The sequence below is a fragment of the Falco biarmicus genome, chromosome 3, assembly GCF_023638135.1.
Source record: "Falco biarmicus isolate bFalBia1 chromosome 3, bFalBia1.pri, whole genome shotgun sequence".
NCBI lineage: Eukaryota > Metazoa > Chordata > Aves > Falconiformes > Falconidae > Falco > Falco biarmicus.
In genome coordinates, this window is record NC_079290.1 from 118,942,858 (window position 1) to 118,964,897 (window position 22,040).

Genomic DNA, 22,040 nt, shown 5'->3' on the forward strand with positions numbered 1-22,040 from the left:
GCCGTGGCGGGGGGGGGGGCGGCCGAGCCGGGCAGGCTGAGCCGAGGGGCGTTCCGTGCCCCCGGTGCCCGCAGCCTACTCAGCCGGGCGCGGGCTGCTGTGAGGCGACGCGCGCCCCGCGCACCCCCGCCCCACTCCCTCCCTCCCTCTCCCCCCCAGCCCCACGCACCCCCGCTCCCCCCCCCGCCCCACTCTCTCCCGCCCCACTCACCCGCGCCCCCCACAACCCCGCTCCCCCCCCCGCAGCAAGGCCTGAGCACAGGGATGCGGTGCGAACCCCCTCGCGCACACATCCCCCCCACCCCCCAAATCACACAATTTTTTTTTAAACTCACTCGGTGACCTGAATACCGAGACGAGCATGGGAAGTCCATCTATTTCAAGGAACACGGGAGAAAAAAAAGACACTAGGGACTAGGAAACTACCAGTGATTAGGGCTAAATTTACAAATTCTTTATTTAAAAATCCCTGGTGTATATATAAAGGAGATCCTCCTAGCCAAAACTTGTTCTACCTACTGTTTGTAGCCCCATGTCAATGCCCCATATTTACACCATAAATGTTCTAGCCTGTGTATACAATATGCAACACTTGTATACACAAAGTATATACACAGCAGGTACAAATAGCTTGTGACCAAAGAACAAACATCCAGGCAAATTAGTAAATGGTGTGGAAAATACACATTTCTTATACCATAAAGCAATGGGGAGGAGACATCCAAAAATAGGCAAGACTTTCAGTGAGTGGGATTGTTTCTTCTCTTCCCAAAGCAGCGTTTTGTTTCACAGGGGAGAAGACTAATTTCAAACAGGTGACTTGTATAACTTTTCATAAAAAGAAAACTTAAATAGTGCAAACTGTGGTTAAAACATGTCACCACGTTAAAGGTCTTTACGTGTAATACAAATGAAACCAAGGAGAAGTTATTCATGGGGCAGGGGTGGCATCAGAAATAAAGGCCCCAGCTTCAGACCCATACACTCACCATCCAGTAACAGCTTCAGCACCACACGCTGGAACCGTGCCGGGCAGACGCTGACCTAGACCTCAGCCCCCAAATCACAGTATCCTCACCTAGAGTCCCAGGGAGTGTCTAACTTTGATTTCAAATTACCTTGTCGTTTTCAGGTAGTGTAATCCAGCGAAACATCCGTCCCTGAAAGTCATCACAAGGCAAAGGAACTGCCCAAAACATACAAAGACAAGAGGGGCTTTGCAACATTTCCACCTTCTCAGTCATGAGCCGGGTAAATCCTCCTGTCTAGAACTCCTAACAGGCAAAGGAATTTGGCAAACTACCAAACAAGACTTCTTACAAAATGCACCGGGTTACTTTCTAACTACTAAAGTAGCATTTTCAAAGGGCTATAACAAAACAATTAACAAAAATAATTTAAAATATGCCAGCTGTGTTTTACACCGTTTTCTAGAAGAGGACAGTCTTTCAACATCTGTCGAGTACTTCCAGCATCAGAGCTTTCACTTCCAGGTGCTCTTTGCTTGTCGGAGGGGGGGAAAAAGCAGAAGAGAAGAAAAAACAAAACAAAACCAAAACAACCCACCTGTATTTCCTGATATGCAGAACTATCAAAAATGAATAATCAGTGAAGTCCCCCAAAATAAACTATGATAACAGACCAGCAACAGAAAAAGGACTTTAAGGCAATAAGAGGCATCGGTGCTGAGATGCTCCAATGTTTACATCCCAATGCACGTTCAACTGCAATGAATTCCTCTCCCCTGCCCGCCCCCCAATTTCCTCCTCATCTGTTAACTGTCAGACTCTTCCTCCTTCTCATCATCATCATCATCGTCCTTTGTGTTGGCCTCAGATTTATCTGAGGATTCATGGAGAAGAACATATTCCCTGCTACTGAACCCAAACTTCAGTACATCCTTTTCCTTGAGTTCGTAATAACGCTGAGGTTCAATCCGCTGGTTATTCAGAAAAGTGCCGTTCCCAGAGCCCAGGTCGATTATGTAGGGCCTCACTCTGCGGCCAACGGTACCATCCGCACGCGTGTACTCCACAAGCCTAGCAAAACAAAAACCACTGATTCAATCACAGCAGCAAGAGACAGAAAACATACTCCAACAGCAGACACGTCTTCTAACATGCAAGCCCCGGTGCTGTTAATGCGTATCTGTCCTTGCAGAGATCTGAACTAGTCTGATGAAAGCGACATGAAACTGCGTGAGACTGAGCAGATTCTGACAGACTGCATCACCTCCTAAAATTTCTGATGATATAATACAGTAATTCCGACAACAGAACAGATGGCCATTCCCTAAGACGGCATCTTTGTCTTCCGCAGCCAGCAACCCCTGCTGCTTCAGATCTGCAGACTTTGTTGTGAAAGACCAAATGAATAAAACCTCTCCTTGAAATACTTTTACTGCCAATTACACCTGCCAGTTTATTTCAAGTCAGATACACACACAGTTCTGTGATTAACCCTGCTGTGTTATTTGTCTTACTAAAAGGCTGCTTGTGGTTAAATGAGAGCAATCGCAGATATTTTTGATTACTGCTAGGACGATACGCTGCAGCAGAACATAAATTCCATCTCTCTCTAACATACTTACACCAAATTCGTACCTCTCAACTGTGCATATCCAGGGGTTTTTTTTGTTTGCAGGTTTTTTTCCTCCATAAATTCCTCAATAATCCTGTTTCACCAGCAGGCAGAGTAATACTTACCGGTACTGAAACACAGCATGCTGCTTTGAGCAGGAGGGATGGTCAATGGGGATATCTGCGATTCTGCGGTGCCTGCCCAGAAGATAAGCACTCTGCCTGTGAATGTACATGACCGGGAGAAACTCATCGTTTTTGAAAGGATAGAGGCGCCACCGCTTCTTCGGAATCCGTGCTTCGGGGGGCTCACTGTACTTAATCACAACACCTCGGAAAGTGTTGGTATCCTCTAGAAGCGCACCAGAGAGTTCAAAGCTTGGCTTCTCTTTGTTTACAGAAGCTTTTGCTTTAGGTTTGTTATCAGATTGCCCGAGTTCTGGATTCTGGTCAACACCATTGCCTTCGTTATTTTGTCGATGCTCTCGTCTTCTCTCGTTATAAAACTCCCTCTCAGCCTGCTGCTCACGGATGTTCTGAACATCTCTCTCTCTCTCGTGGCCTCGAACTCCAGGCCTTTCATTTGCATTCTTCCTTCTGTCAGAGTGCTCTCTGTGTCTATCTCTGTCACCGCTTCTGTCTCTCCTATGTTCTTGTTCTGATGAGTATCTCTGCTTTCGCTCCTCGTTTCCTCTACGACAATGATCATCTCGCTCCTGTAACAAAGAATCACTTATAGTAATGTATTCAAAATCAGAATGAAAGAGCAGTAAGCCTGCCGCGTTTTAAGAAATCACAGTCCTACACACGGACAACGCGTACTTAGATATGCTGTGTGCAGAACTAACACGAAGCGAGGGGAACTTAGTTCCTTGCCAAACTATCTGGATTCTTACAATCTGTGCCGAATAAAGCAGGATGAAGAAACAGCACGATGCATCACCTGCTCCCGAAATGCAAAGCAACTAGCGGGGGCAGCCTGGGTAGGGGGCAAAGGCCGGGTTCAGGTGCGTGTGTGAACGCCCGGTGGGTTAAGGCAAAGCCTGGGGCAGGCAGCAGGAGCCGTTAAGCGGCTATGACCCCCCGACCCTCCTCTTCCGAACAGGCCGTGCTACAACGACGGGAAGACAGTAGCTGCCGGCGCGCGGTGGCTGTCCGTACCTCGCACGGGCGGGTCCCGCTGCCGCTGGGGCCGGGCCCCGGGGCTACCGGCTGCGCGATTTACCTGCTTCACCTTCACGGCGGCGTGGTGCGGGCTGCGGCTCCGCCTGCCGCGCGGGGACCGGCTCCTCCGCCCCGACTTGCTCTTCCTCTTGGGCGATCTTGAAAACAAGAGGGGGGTGTGTGGGGGTGGGGGTGCGGGGGGAGGGGGGGGGTGCGCCGCGGAGCCGCGGCCGGGCCGGGCGCAGCCCGGGGCCCGCTTCCACCGGGCCGCCCTACCTGCTGCTCCTGCCGCGGCTGCCCTGGCGCGGCCCGGCCGGGCCCCGCCGCTCCTCGGCCGGCGGCGACTGGCTGCCCCGCGCCGAGCGGGAGGCGGAGCGCCGGGGGCTCCGCTTCTCGGCCTTCACCGTCACCTCCCGCCGCCGCCGCTGCCGCCGCCGCTCGGCCGCCGCCTCCATGGCACCGCCGGCCGCCACAAAGGGAAGCGCGCGCCGCTTCCGGCCCGCGCGCCGCCACCCGGAAGCGCTTCCGCCGGGGGCGCCCCCGGCCGCTTCTGCGCCTGCGCCAGGCCCGCGCGTGCGCGCTGCCCCCCCTCCCCGCGGCGGGCGCCGTCGCCACGGCAACAGCGGCCGCCATGATCCCGCCGCCGGACTCGCTGCTGCGCTATGACCCGCCGGTGCTCGTCAGGCGCCGCACGGAGAAGCGCTGCCCCGGGGCCGGGCCAGGCCGCCCGCCGGCGGCCAGTGCCTCCCGCGCTCCGCAGCCCGGGCCGCTGAGGGGGACGCCGGGGGCCGCGGCCGCCCAGCAGCCGCAGGAGCTCCTCAACGCCATCCTGCCGCCGCGGTGAGGGGCCGCGCCCGGCTGCGCCCGGCAGCGCCCGCGGCCGCCCTTAACGCCCGGTGCTTTTCCTGGCAGGGAGTGGGAAGAGGAGCAGCAGCGCTGGGTGCAGGAGGTGTCCAGCGCGCCCAGCACCCGCCTGGATGTCATCCATCTCCAGGAGCAGCTGGACCGGCGGCTGCGGCAGCGGCAGGCGCGGGAGACCGGCCTGTGCCCGGTGCGCAGGGAGCTCTACGGGCAGTGCTTCGGTCAGTGCCGCGCCCGCCACGGCAGCGAGCGGCGCCCCTCACCCTCTCCCACCCGGCTGCAGCTCCCGGAGCCGCGTCCCCCTCAGCACCCCTCCGGGCCGAAGGCTGACACGGCCTCGTGCCCCCGGGCCAGGCTGACAGCGGGCCACAGGGCCGACACAGCCCATCAGGGTCACACCGGGCTGCAGGGCTGACACTGGCCCATCAAGGTCACGCTGGGCCATGGGGCTAACACAGCCTCAGTCCCCACCGGGCTGGGCTGACACCAGGCCATCGGGGTCACACCAGGCCGCAGGGCCGATACCAGGTCACGGGGCTGACAGCAGGCCAGGAGGGCTGCCACTGGCCCATCAGGTCGACACTGGGCTAGCAGGGCTGACAGCGGCCCATCGGGCTGGCACCAGCCCATCAGGCTGACACGGGGCCGCAGGGGGCAAGGGCTGCCCTTCCAGCAGCCGTGCTGCGACCGTTAACCCCAGCTGTCAGCTTTCATACAGAGCATTTTACCCTGTCTCGTTACTCACAGAGCTGACACTCAGAAGACAGGTAAAGGTGTGCCCGTGGTTTGAGCAGGATTCTTCTAGAGGCTCTGAACTCTACTGGAGGCGTCCGAATAACTGCAAAAAAATCATTACAAACGTTTAGGTGTTTGCCGTTATAGCTTTAGTGGAGCGGTATCACTGTTGTTACCATAGGTTCTGTACCACCACTCCACTTTTATCTGCTAGTGCTGATGCTATAGCTGTAAAGTAAGAAAAAAAATAATTACAACCATCTGTAGTAAATCTGCGTTGCTTTGGTGGCACAGAGACTAGGTAAAAGACAAGAAACTGGAGCCTGTGTGTATCCAGCATTCCCGGGTAAGTGTACAGCAGCTACTTTAACTAGGCTGTTGTAACCTTTCTTTAAAGATGAATTGATCCGTGAAACTACAATTAACTGCGCAGAGCGAGGACTATTGCTGCTTCGAGTCAGGGATGAAATCCAAATGACAATTGCTGCTTATCAGACATTGTACGAGAGCAGCGTTGCGTTCGGCATGCGGAAGGCACTACAAGCTGAACAAGGCAAATCTGACATGGAAAAAAGAGTAAGTTGGGCTGCTCAGTCCATAATGTAGTTTTCTGCACATGATACTGCGGAAGGATGTTACATATAGCATTTTGTATGAAATTGGTTATTTCTATTTCCACTGGATGGCAGTAAAGATCATCAAAATACTTGTCTTATTGTTTTCCTAGGGCCTAATTGCACTTCCCAAGTTATGTGCTATTCTATCTGGAACACTTTGAAGACTGTGCAACATACAACTTTGTTCCATCTTAACTGAAAATTGATTAGTAAGAAACACAACTTGAGATATCTCTACTCTTTTCCAAGATTGCAGAGTTAGAAGAGGAAAAGCGAGAGCTGGAAAGACAAGTGAGTGAACAGAAAGCCACGTGTGAAGCTATTGAAAAACGTGAACGTGAAAGGCAACAGATAGATGAAAAGAAACACGCTGAAGAGGTTCAGTTCCTGAAACAAATGAATCAACGGCTGAAGGTTAGTAAAAAAATTCAATTCCAAATAGCAAGGGTAAAACTTCTCATTTTGTAATTAGAAAGATATAAAAGCACCCTTCTGCTTATAGTTCTAGAAGTGTTACACTTACAGTGCAATTGTATTAACATTCCACTTTCTTTAAATTCTTAATGACATGAGTTAATAGCACTTTTGCATTCTCTACTTCCATGCTCAGTCAGCAGCTGGTTGTTACCAGTAAACCTCATGATGCAAACATCAGGTCAGATTAGCTGAATTCTAGAGATACACACATTTGCCGGGGAGAGATCAGAATTTGTTCAGAAAATGATTGTTATAGTCAGCTGGAGAAGATGATGACGTGCATGCAGCTGAACCCCAAATGGAGAGGCTTCAAACTTCGCTGATATCTCAGGAATCTATTTCTGCATAATTTGACTATAAGGTTATAATAGTTAGCACCCCTTCTCAACTACAATATAGAAAATCTAGTAAAGGCAAATTAAGATGGTTTATTTTTTTGCCTTTGGCCATTAAAGCTGACTCCCTGATGACAAAACACACCATTTAACATTAATTATTTCCTAGTAAGAATAATCGTGTACTTATGCAGGAGGGACTGCATAATCACAGCAGTATTTTTGTGCAAGCTGCTTTGGTGAAAACAGAGTTGCTCCTCACTACTTAGCTTTTGAAAGGAAATAATCCCACACTTTTTGAGTAAAGAAAAAATGTACCTTAAGTATTTCTGGCTAGAGCTAAAAACAATTTCCTTTACACCAAGCTGCTTTCCGTATTTGCTGTTCCTACAGTTTCTCCCTTGTAAACCATTAACATCTTCAGGCCATCTTGAAGTATTTTAGGGCGTAAAATGGAATTGCTGTTAGACCAAGTATGTGTTGCCACTGAATCCGTATTTCTTCCTTGAAGTAACAGCTGTGTGTATACCACTGCTGTAGTTTATTTTGATGGCAGCTCTAGGAAGAGGACAATCTAAGAGTCCTGGAAGTTCCGTGCACGACACGCTCCCTAAGCATGGGTAGCTCTCCAATCAATCTACTAATTGGGCGTCAAGTTGTCTCAGTAACTGAGAAACTTGCTGTTCCCAGCTACTTTTGTCCCAGAGTCAGAGTTTGTGTTCCAAATGTTAGAGCCAAATATTCAATTTAGCTAACATAGTCCAGCCTGAAATCAGAGAATTCAGACCACTGTTTCAACAGCTTTTATTTAATTTCCTCTTCAGTGCTTTACATTATAAAAATGAGTCTTTCATTGTATGGAACCAAAGCCAGCTCTTTTCTTCTCAGAATGCAACAAGTGTGTATGCCAAGAATGAAAAGCTAATTTATAAAACATGTAGTAAGTAACGGAATAGCTAGGAAAAAAAAACAACAACCACACAACAAAAACCTGGCCTGCTTCTCTTGAAGTATTGCAGCATCCCTGAGCTCCTCACTTTGAATATCTACCAATTTATCACTTTACAGCAATGTGGGTGTATTTTTTAGGTTGAATCTAATTTGACTTACTGTCTCATTTGTTTTTCAGGCCCAACTTGAAAGCATCATTGCACGAAATAAGTAGATTTTTTTGTTATCCTCCAGGCAGTGCTCAGAATTGCTGTCAGAGCAAGAAGTTTGCAATTAGTGACAAAGACTTATCTTCATAAAACAATCTTGAATTTTTGCTTACCAGTAACTGAAGGCAGCATAGTTGTGTTTCTTTTTCTCTTGAAGATTTTAAATTCAAAACCTTAATTACTGCGCCCACTTTTCAATGCCATCTCAGCATTTAACTCCTTAAATAGCAAACCTGTCTGGTATTGCCTGCAGGCAATATGCTAGGTGACCTTCAAAGCAATAAACTAATAAAACATTTTTATGTGCAAACATCTTTGTAACATTATTACTTTGAAAATGTAGAAAATTCAGAAACCATATACAAAGTGTCTACAATAAATGTAAGTCACATTCACAAAGAATGAAACTGCAGGTAATTGTTGGATGGGTGTTTGGAGGGTATTTCCTTGAGTATGTGCAAGTCGTACCTCAAAATCCTGTCAGAGCCGTCAGCAGTAGCCTATGAACAACACCAAAGCTCTCTACGTGGTTATTTCAGAGGAAACAAAGGGGATGATGCCATTCCACTTCTCATGGGAAGCAAATGAAATCTTTACTTGAGGTACCTGTATAAGTAGCTGGTTATACACAGCAAGCAGACATGGGAAAGATATCACTGTAGTCATATGAAGAACTCCATGAAGTTAGTTTCCAGAAACAAAACCACCCAGCCCAAACCAAAAAAACCCCACCACCACTGAGTAACACTTCAGGATATGTTTTGCCAGCGCAGTGTTTACTGGCCTTAGATGGAGATGTGGAAATACCCTGATCTCCAACTGCATAAAGAACTTTCAGATGATGCAGAAACAAAGAGTGAGATGCTACTCCTGGGAACAAGACAGACAAGTCAAACTAGGCTTTGAATGGGAACTACAAGTTTTATATTAAAAAAAGCCACTGCATACTAGAGCTGTTTTATGTAAAATTTAATAGAATAAGAAGTTATTGCTTATGTTTGTATTTTTTCTGCTTTGATCTTTGTCCCTCCAAGCCAGTTTTTTTCTTGTTCTTATTCTTATTTTTCACGTTGTGAGTTTCATAATACCGGACTCCAACTTTCTTGGAGCGCTGCTGCCTCTCAGCTCGTCGTCTCTGCAAATACACACAAAACACATTAGCAAGTCCACGGTACCCCACAGCCTGAATGTTTGCATTCTTTCAAATGTTGTTCACTTTGCATTCCTTAAATAAAATTATTTCAAACAAAATATTACACCTCTGCTTTTAAAATGTTAGAGGAAGATATGCTTTAATCTTTACAAAAGTAGTGATCAAGGTATAAGAAACAACGTGATGTGCACAGTCACATAAGAGGTCTTTAAAGGAAGGTGTGACAGAACGTTCATAAGAAGATTCACTCTTCTGCTCCCCTCTGACAGTCCTAACAGTCCACAGCAAACTCCAAACAGCCCTCGCTGTACAAGTTTGCTTACGAATCACTTTCAAAACCCTACAGACTATGTCACTTGGTATTTTAAGTTGTTCTAGAAGAATTGTTTAGATGTGACTAACATGAACAGAAAGCAGCAGCAGCTCCTGTCTGAAGACAGACTAGTGCTGCCCATGTAGTCCCAAGTTCTCCCATCTCCCAGCAGTTAGACCCCTGCTCTCTCAACAGCACCAGTGGGGATGCAAACCCCGCAAGCAGAACAGTTACCTGCAACAGATTCACCCCTTCAACGCTGCCACGGTTACCCGCTGGGTAACCCCATGGGTCCGCGCTCAGCTGGACGTGCTACTGCCCCATCTCACATCAGCAGCAGGTCACCCTGTCTTCGTACTCCCCCTATGTGAGCTACAGTCCCTGCGCTCTCTCCCCCCTACTAGTGCCCAGTCTAAAAGCTCTTAAGGAACAACGGGCAATTATCTATAAAAAAAGCCAGCTCTATTACCATGCTTATTGAACTACAAGAAATTACACTTACTTCTTTGGATGTAAGTTTCTTGCAAGGCTGTTTACCCAAATCATCATCACCATCATCTTCCTCTTCTGCTTTCCTTTTCCTTTTTTTCTCTGTGCTGCCTGCAAAGAGCAGAGATCACATACTCAGGCATCTTCCAGAACACGCAACTCTTCGCAGAACTTAACACAGAGGTCACCAGCCCATCTACTCCAGCAAAGCATTCCTTTGGTTGTATTTTAACAGCTTTTACCTAAGCAACATGCATGTTCCTCAGCAGAGAATCACTCCCTATTACTATGCAAACTGCTCCTGAGAAGCAGATTGCTTAAAGCCCCACGGAAATCCAGGATTTCATAGTCTTGTCAGAATAGGTTTCTCCCACATGATTTTGCCTTTAATCAAACCTACTGTTGAAACGGAAGCCACAGACTTCTGGAAGTCACCACAGTAAATGCTACAGCCTTAAGTACCTCTGTGCTTTCATAATATAAATTTTCTAAACCCCCTCCACTCCCTTCCGTGTACTATCACCCCATCTAGAACAGCAATTGCTCGGACTGCACTCTGCCCACAGCATCATTCTTTTGGAAATGCAACATTTGTCTTCACTTTATTCTCCTTCGCTAGTAGAGGGACACGTTGTCTTATAGGGACAGGTGTTCTAACGAAAGGCTACAGCAAGGTCATCATGCAGCCTATAGGTTAGCCATGGCAAGATTTAAATAGCTTTAGGGGAAAAAGAACTTGCAATCAGGTGCTAATGGATGCTTCTCCCCCTAAACCCTCTCTTCTACTGCTGACAGGATTTCAAAATATAGATTAAGAACATCTACTAATGTCATTTTACCTCTGTCTTCGGTTTCTTTAGGTTCTTCAGACTTCTGCATGGATTTTGCAAACACTTTTTCACTCAGCTGCTTAGGGATTCTACAAAAGATAAAATAAGCAACATAAGAATGTTGTAACACAAAAGGACACCATCTCCAAGAAGTGATCAGTCTGCAATAGATCCAAGTAGTGTGTCAGCAGCAAAACCACAGCCTTTGCACCTAAAAAACATATTACAGTAATCTTGCCTCTGGAGTTACTGGGCTTGTGTGCTGCACAAAGGGACAAAATAAAACAAACTTGAAATCTCAGTCCTCACAAAGCTGGCGGATGGGCTTTTCTAAAAGCGGGCATGGTGCATGAGCTAGGATCCTCTTGTACATGCACGGGGAGCCAGCAGGCACATCCAGGTAGGACACTGGCCTTGGTATGGCTCAAGAAAGGGCCCAACATCAAGCAGAGATCCAACAATGTAATATCGCTACCCAGAATACCAACAGATTTCTAATCCATAGCTTAAGAGGCAGCTTTCCAAAAGTGAGGACTAGTTATGCTGGTAAACAGGGCTTCTTGGAAGACTCTTCCAAAACCAAACTGCTGCTTAGCCAAATTCAAATATTTATGGCTAAACTAGATAAGCTGTGGCAACTGGTGTCTGGCAACACAGAGGAATCAGTCAAGCAAGTCACAAATGGAGTGAAACTATAGCAGAATCACTTTAACCCTTTCCCCCCTCCCCTGCGAAATATCCAAGTCGCTGAACAGATTCATATACCTTATTGCTGAGAATCTCTTGGCTTTGGCTTTGTCCAGAAATTTTTTGTATTTTGCAATCTTATCATCCAAAGCCTTAAGAACTGCCTTAGAGCTCTCCTTGGCACCTACTACAGCCAACTGCGATTCCTCCTCTACTGAATCCTGACGTTGCTCATTTTCCTCTTTCTCCTTTTCCTGCTCCTCCTCTCCAGAAAAATCACTGTCTGTTTCATCAAAACCTGGCACATCTACAGGAACCAGGTCTTCTTCTGAGAACTGAGGTGCCACATTAATCCTCCCAAAGTTCTGCCGAACATGTGCCACGAGTTGCTTAATTTCAGTGTCCATATTATTTTTCTCTTCTGCTGGCTCCACACTTGATACCAACTCAGAGATTTTCTCCTCGTTACTATCCTGGCTTGATGTCATAGCTACTTCCAGTGCAGGAGGCTACAAGAAAGAGAATGATGGATATATTATCCACAAAATCTGTTCCACCACCTTCGAGCGCAATTTTCATTTTATGTCTTTGGAAAAAGCCTAAGATGACAGGCCAATGACATGATAATTACTGATGTTTCTGGTAGTCAGATGATTGTCAAATGGCCCAGACATCTCTTTACAGGGTATTGCTACCTGGTCCTCACCAAATTCAATTGGGCATCATCTGAATCACCAGGCTCGGGCAGAGGACAAGATGCGCACTGCCCAAGTTACATGGCACTCTGGGAAAAGCAGCAGTGAATACCATGAGGAAAACTGAGTAATATGTGAGAAGAGGCACGAGCATCACATTCTCACCTGGGGACCTGTTTCTGCATTCGGTGGCTTCACAAAGAATGGAATTCTGCCCCTCTGCCAGTCATTGAGAACCATCTTGCTCACGGTTTGCACATCAGGCTCACCACCCTGAAAGGAACCAGTAACAATTTATGTCCACGTCTGCAGGGCATACTGCCTTCCCATTTCCTGTAAGCAACAGAAACGTTCATATTTCCCATAATCAGTAACAGGCCACATGCTCTACCGGCCTGCAAATAAAGTTGTCACACCTTCAGCAGTTTTCCAGTCCTACAAGCAAGTTTCTCAAGGAAGTCTTCTGTATCCTTCCAGGAATCAATTTTGTACGTCTTTCTGATGTACTCTGCTTTGGCTCTTTCCAGCACAGCACTAATATGATCTTCAGGGTTCTTAATCTTTTCAACTTGAACCTGAAAATAAACGGTAGAATATCAACCCTTTGGAAAGCGTGCACTCATTTCTTTGAGCCCATCATACTAAAAACAGAAAAAAATCTCCAGTGTTTAGTGCAGATACATACCACTCCCTTCAGCACGATGTCTGTTTCTGTGTCTCCAGATGGATAAACTACACCCGGGCAGTCGATGAGAAAAATCCGCCGCATCAAGGTAATGTATTGCCACACCTGAAAGAGATCAGTAAATCCCCATGTTACCTCTTGCCACACAGCCCACTGTTTTGCTTTTTAAATGCACAGTGTTAATAGAGAGGAGTCATCTTAGGAACTTGGTATCAACACACAGAAACAGAATATAACCTGGTGTTCTTGTTCGGCAGCCAGGATGTACTCACCTTGCTCCTTCTGGATCAGCCAACACTATCCCTACAGGTTTGCATCAAACTACGAACTCACAGCACCAAGGTGAAGAAACTACAGTTACAACAAACTACAATATTCTGTGGTTTTCCTCTTCCATGACCCTTAACTTTAATGATATTTAGGGGTAAAAGGCACAGGCTAGCAAAGATTGCCATAACTTTGTCTTCTTGTTTATTGCCACATTCTTGAAGAACAAGAGTTCCTCAAGCACTAGGAGAGCCTGACAGCACAAATATACCCAATCACGTGACTCAAGAGAGCACAGACCCTGAGCCAGGGTGGCTGAGCATTCAGATCACAGCACTACAGCCCAGGGAGAGCAGGGACGCAGGAATGCTTCCAGTAGCCGTGCTCCAGAGCAACAACTCCATCAGCCACCCCTCAGACTCAGGGTCACGTAGCCTGTACAGTTCAAGTGCTAGACTTGAACATGTTACCCTAATTTTACATGAAATCTGCCTTTGACAATGCATTGACATAATTATTTTTTATCTTTAATGTAGGGATCTCTTCCTACCTTTGTTTCACCTGCAATAGGGGCCACATTGCAGACCTTCTTAGACCGTAATGTATTGATCACTGAGCTTTTGCCAACGTTCGGATAACCAATGAAACCCACGCTGATCTGTTTCTTGTCAGAGTGTAACTGTTAAGAAATAACGCATCTTTTTAACACCTCATAGAGAAAGACAGAATTACTACTACAGTTCTGAGCATGTGAGCAGTTACTGTTCTCACTATATTGGAAGGCAAAGGGGGCTCCAAAGTACCAGATCAAAAAATGAGATCAGCTTTTTTCTATCAGGAGAAATGTGTAAGGGTACAACCAATTTGCCATCGAAAAACTCCAAGGATCAAAGAAAATATCTGCTACTTCAGAAGGAAGAAGTGAACCTCTCGCATTCCCAGTTGCTCTAAAATTACTTGTGAATGCCTTATTTGGAAACCATTTAGGTTGAAAAACCAAGCAAATACCAACAGTATGTAGCTGGGTAAAGAATACAGATGTGAAAATTAACCTAAAGACACCAGAAAGTGCCTTTCTTGGAAAGACAAAGACACTTAAAAGGAGAACACCTTAAGAGGATATGCGTACATGCAGGACGTGAACTGGTGTGAGGTATGTTCCCTTCTTCTACACACTTGATCAGACCTAGGAGTGTCTGTGGGATACTCTGTCTACACAAAACCTAGGCCAGAGATTGCTGGTCAAACCCACTCCTGCTGGATCTCCTCAGCTTGACAAACACTTTGAACATATTTGAAGGAATATTTTCCATTTTTAACTCCAGAGAAGGGAGCTTTATTAACGGAGATGTTCGCTGACAATGGCCATAGGGAAGCACACTGAACCCCAAACACTAACAAAACAAAAGTTTCCACCCTAAAAAAATAACTCCAGCCCCTGCACACAACAATACAAATCCCCCAAATTCTTCTGTACCTTTCCAAACTGCCTTAAAAGCTGTATGAAAGCACCTTTGCCAAAAGGGTTTGTGAGGCTGGCGTGAAAGGCGAGTGTTGGATACTCCTGGGAAAGGACAGCAACCCAGCGCTTCTGAAGAGGAAAACATTAACTCAGTTAGGGATCCTGTGCTGCAGAGGTGGTGAAACAATCTGCTTATGAGCAGAAGTACACAGCATCTTCACTTGGGTCACAAATGTGACTGTCTATGAAAATTGCTCTGTAAGAACCTTTGAAGCATTTCACCAACCCAATAGCTAAAAGCACTGCGTATTGTTTTTATAAAAGACAAGCAATTTCCCAAAAATGCCTTCACTGCTAGCTAAAACTAATTAGTTTAACAATATAAAGCAAACCAGCTGTGGTGGATATGGATCTTAAGCGGACTAACATTTAGCATACTCTGGAGACATCAGCTGAACTGTTAAATCCAGACAGAGGAAGTAGAGAATTTGTGGCTGGTGAGTGTTGCTCAACTCAGCCAAACTTGGACAGATTTACATTGTAATTGTTACTTTTATAGCAGACAAGCAGCGAGCTCCCATTGACCCAGTTACATTATGCCCTTTGAGACCAGCAAGAGGACTGGCAACAGAATTAAACCAGAGGCTACAAAAGGAACAAAGAAGGTCCAAGGAATAACAGGCAGGACTGTGCTTACAGTAGCCCAGGTAGGAACAAGATCACATTTGTTCAGGACAAAAATGAGATGTTTCCAGTGCTTCTCCTTTTTAAGATAAGATTCCACATGAGGGGAGCGAGTACCCATGGGATCCCTGGCATCAAGAACTTGAACAACAACATCTGATGAGTCTATCACCTGAAAAAAAAAATCATGCAGAAGGAAAGGATTTTACAGAAAGCAAGACATCTATAACTCCAAAATTAAAAATAATTATTTCCTGAACTACATCATTAATCTGTAACCCCCCCGTATCCTTCACAAACAACTGTTACTTCCCTACAGAGTAGTGAAGCTCAGACTAATATCATCCACTCTCCTCCTAAGTCCCATCCAAATTCAGGCTGGACAGCTGAATAGTTTTTACCTACTCTTATGCAGGAGGAAGACGCTTGTAGCACTTGGGAAAGAAAACACTGCACCCAAACGGGAAAATTAATTGCTTCAGTAGACAAAAACAATGTTCCCCATCCATTCTGCAGCAACTCAGTTCTGCCATTTCATAAAGGATCAGGATATAAAGTATGTTTTCTGGATCAGTATGAAACACACAACCAAGTAGGAACCTGCTGTTAGTCCACTAAGCATCTACAGCAGGGAGCTGTCATTTTATGACTTGCTTCAAGCCAAGCAAATTTGTTTCAGTTATTTCCTGCATTTTTGGCAGCGTCTTACTGAAATCTGTTTTGCTCTATCATTCCCAGCACTTTTAGATCTAAATGAAAAGGTTTTAAGCTACATTCAGAAACTCAGAGCAAAAAGTCAAGCAATTTCACACCTAGCAGTCACTGAGAACATACAAACTGCTCTTACAACCTCAATTCATTCTTAGTCTCCATTTCTCTAGCAGCCACGGTGGCTCACAGGGAACGGAGGGTCAGAGCCCTCCAAAGACAACCCTATCAACATGCCAGATGTTTTTAGCCTCAAGAAACTTAAGGGCATGTGACTGGTTTATTTGTGGTGAAGCCCCAGGAATTCAAGGGAAACGAATATCTTCACTCTGCCAGTCTGTCTCTACGTGATATATTATGGATGTCTGTTCCAGGGGGACAAGAGCTCAAGAATCAAGCTCAGTCACACAGAGATGTGAAAATGAATCTCTGCTCCCTTCTTCAGCTGGCTTTTTCTGTTTGTGTTTAGGTACTCCATCAGTACTGAAGAAAGGGTATATGGTTTCAAGTCAGACAGTTCAACTAGGCTGACAGGAAAGCAGGCAAGAGAATGACAAACTCGGAACAAGTCTGCATGAAGAAAGTCACTTAATGTTTCTAAGAAACTTTACAGCGAGATCAATTGTATCAAAGCTTCCCTAACCGAGCAGTAAATGGTTTTCAGAGCTATTCTGGTTGTCACTGTACAGGATTTCCAACGCTGTGAAGCACCTGACTTTGTAAAGGCTGAAAGACAGATATGACTCTATAAACATTGCTTACCTTGTAGAGCTCACCCCAGATTCTTTTGGACTGTCCTTTCTTATATATTTCCTCTTGTGCTTCATCTCTGAAAGCGGATTACCAAAGACATCAGCAACCACAATAACAGGGTTACGGTGTTGTTTTCTCTAAAGCCATTTACAGACAAAAGAGGAGATGAGGCCCAAGTAACAGAGAGCTGGATTCTGCCCCACTCCCCATCCTCCCCCTTCAATCTACCCATTTGCAGAAAGATCCTACAAACATGTGCCCTTTCAAAGATTGCCATCTGGCCACTAGTCAGTTTTTTACCTAACCCAAAATGTGAGTTTGGAGATATTCTGACAAGCCACAGAGAACAAATCACAAATAAAGAAGAGTCTCATGGCAGTAACAGTTTGGTTAAACACACAGGGACAAAACAGAATTTTAAAAGTCCCAAATTCAGCTCATCTCACTTTCCTTACTCCTCATGCAGTAACAGCATTGATAGATGTACTAGATACATCTTTAAAAATAAAGCTGGCTTTTCAGAAATGTAAACAATGAATAAATTCTCCCTTCTATTTACCTTACACCAGTGTCTTCCGTCACGAGGTCTCGGTCCTTGCCCTGATCATAAGATCCTGATGAGGCTTCAGCATTCTCCACCAGAGACTGCACATCACTTGCAGAAAGATTTGGTCTTTTCCTCTGTGATTTGGGGCCAAATGTTGTTTCAAATGTTTCTGTGTCAAGAATGTGAACTCTGGAAGTCTGACGAAAAACAGGTTGGTAAGAAAAACAAGCATTGTTTTTTCCATCTCTCATGGCACGCAATGAACAAGACCTTAGATCAACACAACCCTGTGACCTGTGACAAGAGTTACAGGCACTTTCCTAACAATGTTTGAGTTTTCCAGCTTAATCTTTGAGAAATATAAGAGTGGATATTTAATAAGCAACAAAACACACTGCACTTGCCAAAGAACTATGCTTCAGTTCTTTCACCATAAATTATGTCAAATGTAATTAAAGCTACAATGATGAAAATTTAGCTGCTATCTTTGATCATTTCTTATTTTTCTAACAAGTGCACAAATCTCGCCAAATTCACAGATTTTTGTCAGGGATAATTACAATCAAAGTTGTAGATTTTAAAGCCTGTAATGAATGCCAACTTTTTTTGGAACAACATATAATTCATTGCTGAAAGTAGTAATTTGTTTTTGTAACGCACATTTTACTTTCTTGTAACTTTTTCCTTTATTTAGGTAACAATTTTTATGACATAAACCTGGAAAGTTTCCACATGAAAAAATAGCATGAGTCCAACATAATAGTTCAGACATCATGAAAGAAACCTGGTAGTAACTAAAACTTGGTGTACTAGAAATGACGGCTACATGCACAAGCATTTCTGATTCAAGATAAACACATATTTGAGTTCAAATTCATCACAGAAGTGTCTGCTGTGTGAAGCATCCTCAGAAGAGGTCCCTCTGTCACACGAGCTGTTAGAAGCATTAGAAGATAAGGCGGCAAGCTGCTACAGTCATCCTAAGGAGGTACGCTAACCTAGGAAGCATTAGAGTAAGTTTCCTAATGGAAAATGAGGATTTCTAGTAAATAATAGATCTTCTCACAAACTACAAGGAAATAACACACTGTTTCTTTGACTTCACATTCAACGTCCACAGCAACAGGCTCTCAAAACCATCCTTCCTCAAGTCATTCGCTCCAGCTGCCCCTCCCAGTGCTTCCAGAACACAATATTTCACCAGACTGGACAGAGACTGCACCATCGCCCAGGTAAGTAATAGTGACAACACCTCTGTGCACATAACCCAGCTTTCAGCCCGTACACACGAGTGATACACACGTGAGGTTTAATCCGATCATAGAACAGGGACATCGGCAATTTTTTTTGCTTCATGACCACCCTGTAAGGATCTTTCATGACAGTTTCCATCTCTTCTTGAAACTTCTGTAGGGATGATTGCTTGATCACACGAGTATTTCCTGCATGTAAAGATAAATATTGCACCTGACCATTCCTCATTTTAACCACTTCAGAGACCCCAGGTACACCAATAAAATATTAATACTCCATCTGGAATCAAAAATACCAGTGACAAAAAATATGGCATTTTACTTGAGACAAATCCCAAATTAGGATAAATAAGGCAATCCCTTTCTTCCCCACCACTTAAAAACAAATTTTAAAACTATCCCTAGGACACATAACATACGTAGGCTACAACACACACACACATGGGCAAACCCCAGAAAATGACCAAAGGAGACAGAATAATCACACTTTAGAGGAGTGCGCAGAAAGCAGACACCTGAAGTGCAGGTACATGCACAGTGTGAGCCCGTACTCATGCCTACAGCAGGGGTCCTTCAACTTCATTTTCAGGAACCATCCCACACATCACCGAGAGCACAATTCCAAAATAAACACCCTCCAAAAATACAAAGTTCGACAGTCTTTAAGCTTGCCTAGTCTGAAAGTTGAAAAATACACTCACCAAACCATTTAATATTTGGTTCCACTCTTGCAACTGTGCCTGGTGCCACTGTTGACTGATACTGTAGAGGCTTAATCACTTTACCATACTTGTTTCTAAGGAAGAAATGAGAACACATGTAAATACACAGGGGCAGCACTGACTCCTCTAGCACTTTTGTTTGCTAGACCAGAAAATTCATCCACAAAATCCAGAAAAACCCTTCACTAGAACTGGTGCCCCTGAGAGTGACACTGGGGATGGTACCACCTGTAAAGGCTAATTCACTTAAACACTGGAACAGAAGCAGTAACGTCAGCCAGCGCACGCTCCTAAGCCTCACTCCAGCTTGATCAGACTCTTCTGTTTACATCAGACCAGGAATGGCTTAATGGGGTGCAAAAAGCACCAAAGGACAACTTCCCAGTAAACACGACCTTGCTCTCCCACGGGTTCATGTGGACCTTTTTAATCAGCTCTACCCATCAGCTGGTGCAGAACACTCATCACAAGATGATTTCCAAGTTGAGACCTGGCTTAAATTTAGTAATTTTTAAAAATACATATTCTCCAGTCTCAAAACAAAGTGCAATCTGGCAAAACAAAACAAAACTGCTAATCTGAACCAGGACTCTCAGAAACCCCTGCAGCATCTACGACATGGCAGAGACACATGTTTACAAGGTGGGGGCTACTCCGCAGCCAGCAATTCTCAAGCAGAGCTAAGGGGTGTCTCTCAGCAAAGGAGCCGTATGGAAGTCACGCTATTCAGGCATTCTGAGGCAACTTTTTAAGTTATGCTGTCGTGGGAAATTAAGGAATTCTGGGCGGTTCTGGGTTCATGACATTGCAATGAGACCATGTCGGCTGTTCTGCATCACGTTTCCCAACTGTATTCCCTGATACGCATCGCTGGCCTGGTGGAGCTTCCCAGCTCATGGTATTAGAGAAGACACGAAGGAGTGGCTCCGTGCCAGGAACTGACATTCTGTCATCAGAGCCCGGCCAGCCGCCCCCAGTGCGGTCCTGCTCTGCCACACGGGCTGCAGGCGCGGGCACCGGGGGCCGCACGGCTGCTCCCGATGGGCACGGCCCAGTTACCAGTGCCCGCTCCCTGCCGTGCCCGGCCAGACCCCGGCCCCGCGGGAAACCACCCCCCGCCTAGGGCCGGGCGGGCACACGGAGCCGCCTGCGTCCCGCCGCACCGGGAGGGCGGCTCGGCCAGGCCGCGCTCACCTCCGCTCCTTCTGCCGGTACATGTTGAGGCGCCGGATGGTGGCTCGGTCCCGCATGTTGTTCCCTCCCGCGCCCTCCACACGATCTGCGGAGACAAGACAGCGTCAGCCAGGGGCGGACCGACACGGCACGGCCTGGCCCGGCACGGCACGGCGACCCTGCACGTACCGGGATTGGTGCTGGCGCGGGAGGGGTTGATGGTGCTACGGCCCTTATAGCGTGGCTTCACCATGGTGCTGAGCGGAGCCCCCTGCGCAGGGCCGGGCAGCGGTCACAGCCGGACCGGGGGGAACCAAGAGGCCGCTCCGCCACACGCACAGCACCGGGCTGGAAGCGCCGGCACAAGCACTTCCGGTGCGGGGGGTCAGCGTCATGACGCACTTCCGCTAAGGCCGTCTTCCGCCTGCGCAGGCGCAGCAGCGTGCCCCGCTCACCACGTGTGCCCCCCGGTCGCCAATGCAACGCATGAGGCGGCCCCGGTCCCCCCCACATCCCCCCGGTGCCCCGCGGTCCCCCCGGGCTTCCCGGTCCCCCGCCCCGGCTCGGCGTCACGCCGCGGGGGCAGCTAGCGGGGCAGCCCGGGCCGCCTGTGCCGCGGGGCGCTGCGGGCCCGGCGGGCCGAGGGGGGCGGGGGGCTCCGGGCCGGCCGAGGGTCGGGGGGCTGCGGGGCGCCGTGCTTGGCGGGGGGCTCAGTCACCGGCTCTGCCTCGCCCGGGCCGCACCGCCTGGCCGGGGCTGCGGCCTGGCACGGCAGGGGCACCGCAGGCCGTTCCAAGGGAAGGGGAGGCTGTACTAGCGAGGGCACTGGCACAGCAGCGCTCATTGTTTGTGCAATGTTGTTGTTCACAGAAGCATAATCAGAATCACTTGGGCACTTAGCTTTAATGCTTCTTTCCATTCGCAGATGAATGCATGCGGTCAGCAAAGGGGCTCAGTGGTGCAGGGGTGCTGGCGGGAGCGCTGGCGTCGCGGAGCATGCTTGTATGCAGCAGGGCGGCAGCGATGGGATGTGTGTTGCCACACGGGGTTGTTTTTTTCTGGGTTACTGGCAAGGACCTTTTGAAATTAGAACGGTGGCGTTTTTATATATGTGTGAAGAATTCCATGGACAGTGCAGGAACTTGAATTAAATTTAGGCAAATTATATGTCTAAAGACTAAGCCTTATGTTCATGTTACTGCCAGATTTTTATAGAAATTGGAAAGATCATCACCTAGGGGGAATTAACAAAGCACCACCGAAACGGTGTTAATTTATACCAGAGACTGCATGGGGGCCAAACTGCTCAGCACATTGGGGAATCATTCTCCAAAACGAAGGTGTGGCCTATCGTTTCTAAATAGTTATTAGCAGCAGAGTGTTCATGGCTAGTTAAATTTCCTTCTTGTTTTGCTAATGCTTTTCTAAATCCAGAACAATAACAGAGCTGCTGAGATTTTGTTCTTTTAACAATTTTCAGCATTTTGCTGTTAGGTGGTGCATAGTCCCAGTTGTACAACGAAGTCTTAATGAGTCAAGACTTGCGAGATGTTTTGTAAGATGGCGGTTATGAATTCTGAGTCTGTTTTGATTAAGGCTATGATTTCTGTTTTTGCTCTTAATAGAATTATCTATGCCTTGGGCATTTAAAAAATACACATTGATGTGGGCATAAAAAATTAATTCCAAAT

At 46.7% G+C, this 22,040-nt stretch overlaps 3 protein-coding genes across 3 annotated transcripts; 1 reads left to right on the top strand and 2 right to left on the bottom strand.

Moving 5' to 3' along the window:
* Positions 1-432: 432 nt before the first annotated feature.
* Positions 433-4,252, bottom strand: SNIP1 (Smad nuclear interacting protein 1). The gene is made up of 4 exons (XM_056331672.1): positions 4,020-4,252; positions 3,805-3,901; positions 2,706-3,295; positions 433-2,039 (listed from the first exon to the last, which is right to left on the bottom strand). Exons 1-4 carry the CDS (start codon positions 4,196-4,198, stop codon positions 1,775-1,777), a joined length of 1,131 nt encoding a protein of 376 aa, XP_056187647.1. The 5' UTR covers positions 4,199-4,252; the 3' UTR covers positions 433-1,774.
* Positions 4,253-4,324: 72 nt separating this feature from the next.
* DNALI1 (dynein axonemal light intermediate chain 1) lies at positions 4,325-8,656 on the top strand. The gene is made up of 5 exons (XM_056331674.1): positions 4,325-4,583; positions 4,656-4,825; positions 5,737-5,915; positions 6,206-6,370; positions 7,898-8,656. Exons 1-5 carry the CDS (start codon positions 4,375-4,377, stop codon positions 7,931-7,933), a joined length of 759 nt encoding a protein of 252 aa, XP_056187649.1. The 5' UTR covers positions 4,325-4,374; the 3' UTR covers positions 7,934-8,656.
* A 226-nt stretch (positions 8,657-8,882) lies between these two features.
* On the bottom strand, positions 8,883-20,732 carry GNL2 (G protein nucleolar 2). The gene is made up of 16 exons (XM_056331671.1): positions 20,539-20,732; positions 20,371-20,455; positions 19,156-19,250; positions 18,504-18,643; positions 17,214-17,398; positions 16,664-16,730; positions 15,207-15,365; positions 14,525-14,638; positions 13,598-13,726; positions 12,781-12,885; positions 12,512-12,670; positions 12,261-12,368; positions 11,479-11,909; positions 10,723-10,802; positions 9,897-9,994; positions 8,883-9,063 (listed from the first exon to the last, which is right to left on the bottom strand). The coding sequence occupies exons 1-16, from the start codon at positions 20,600-20,602 to the stop codon at positions 8,914-8,916; spliced, it is 2,169 nt and encodes a 722-aa protein (XP_056187646.1). The 5' UTR covers positions 20,603-20,732; the 3' UTR covers positions 8,883-8,913.
* Positions 20,733-22,040: the final 1,308 nt, after the last annotated feature.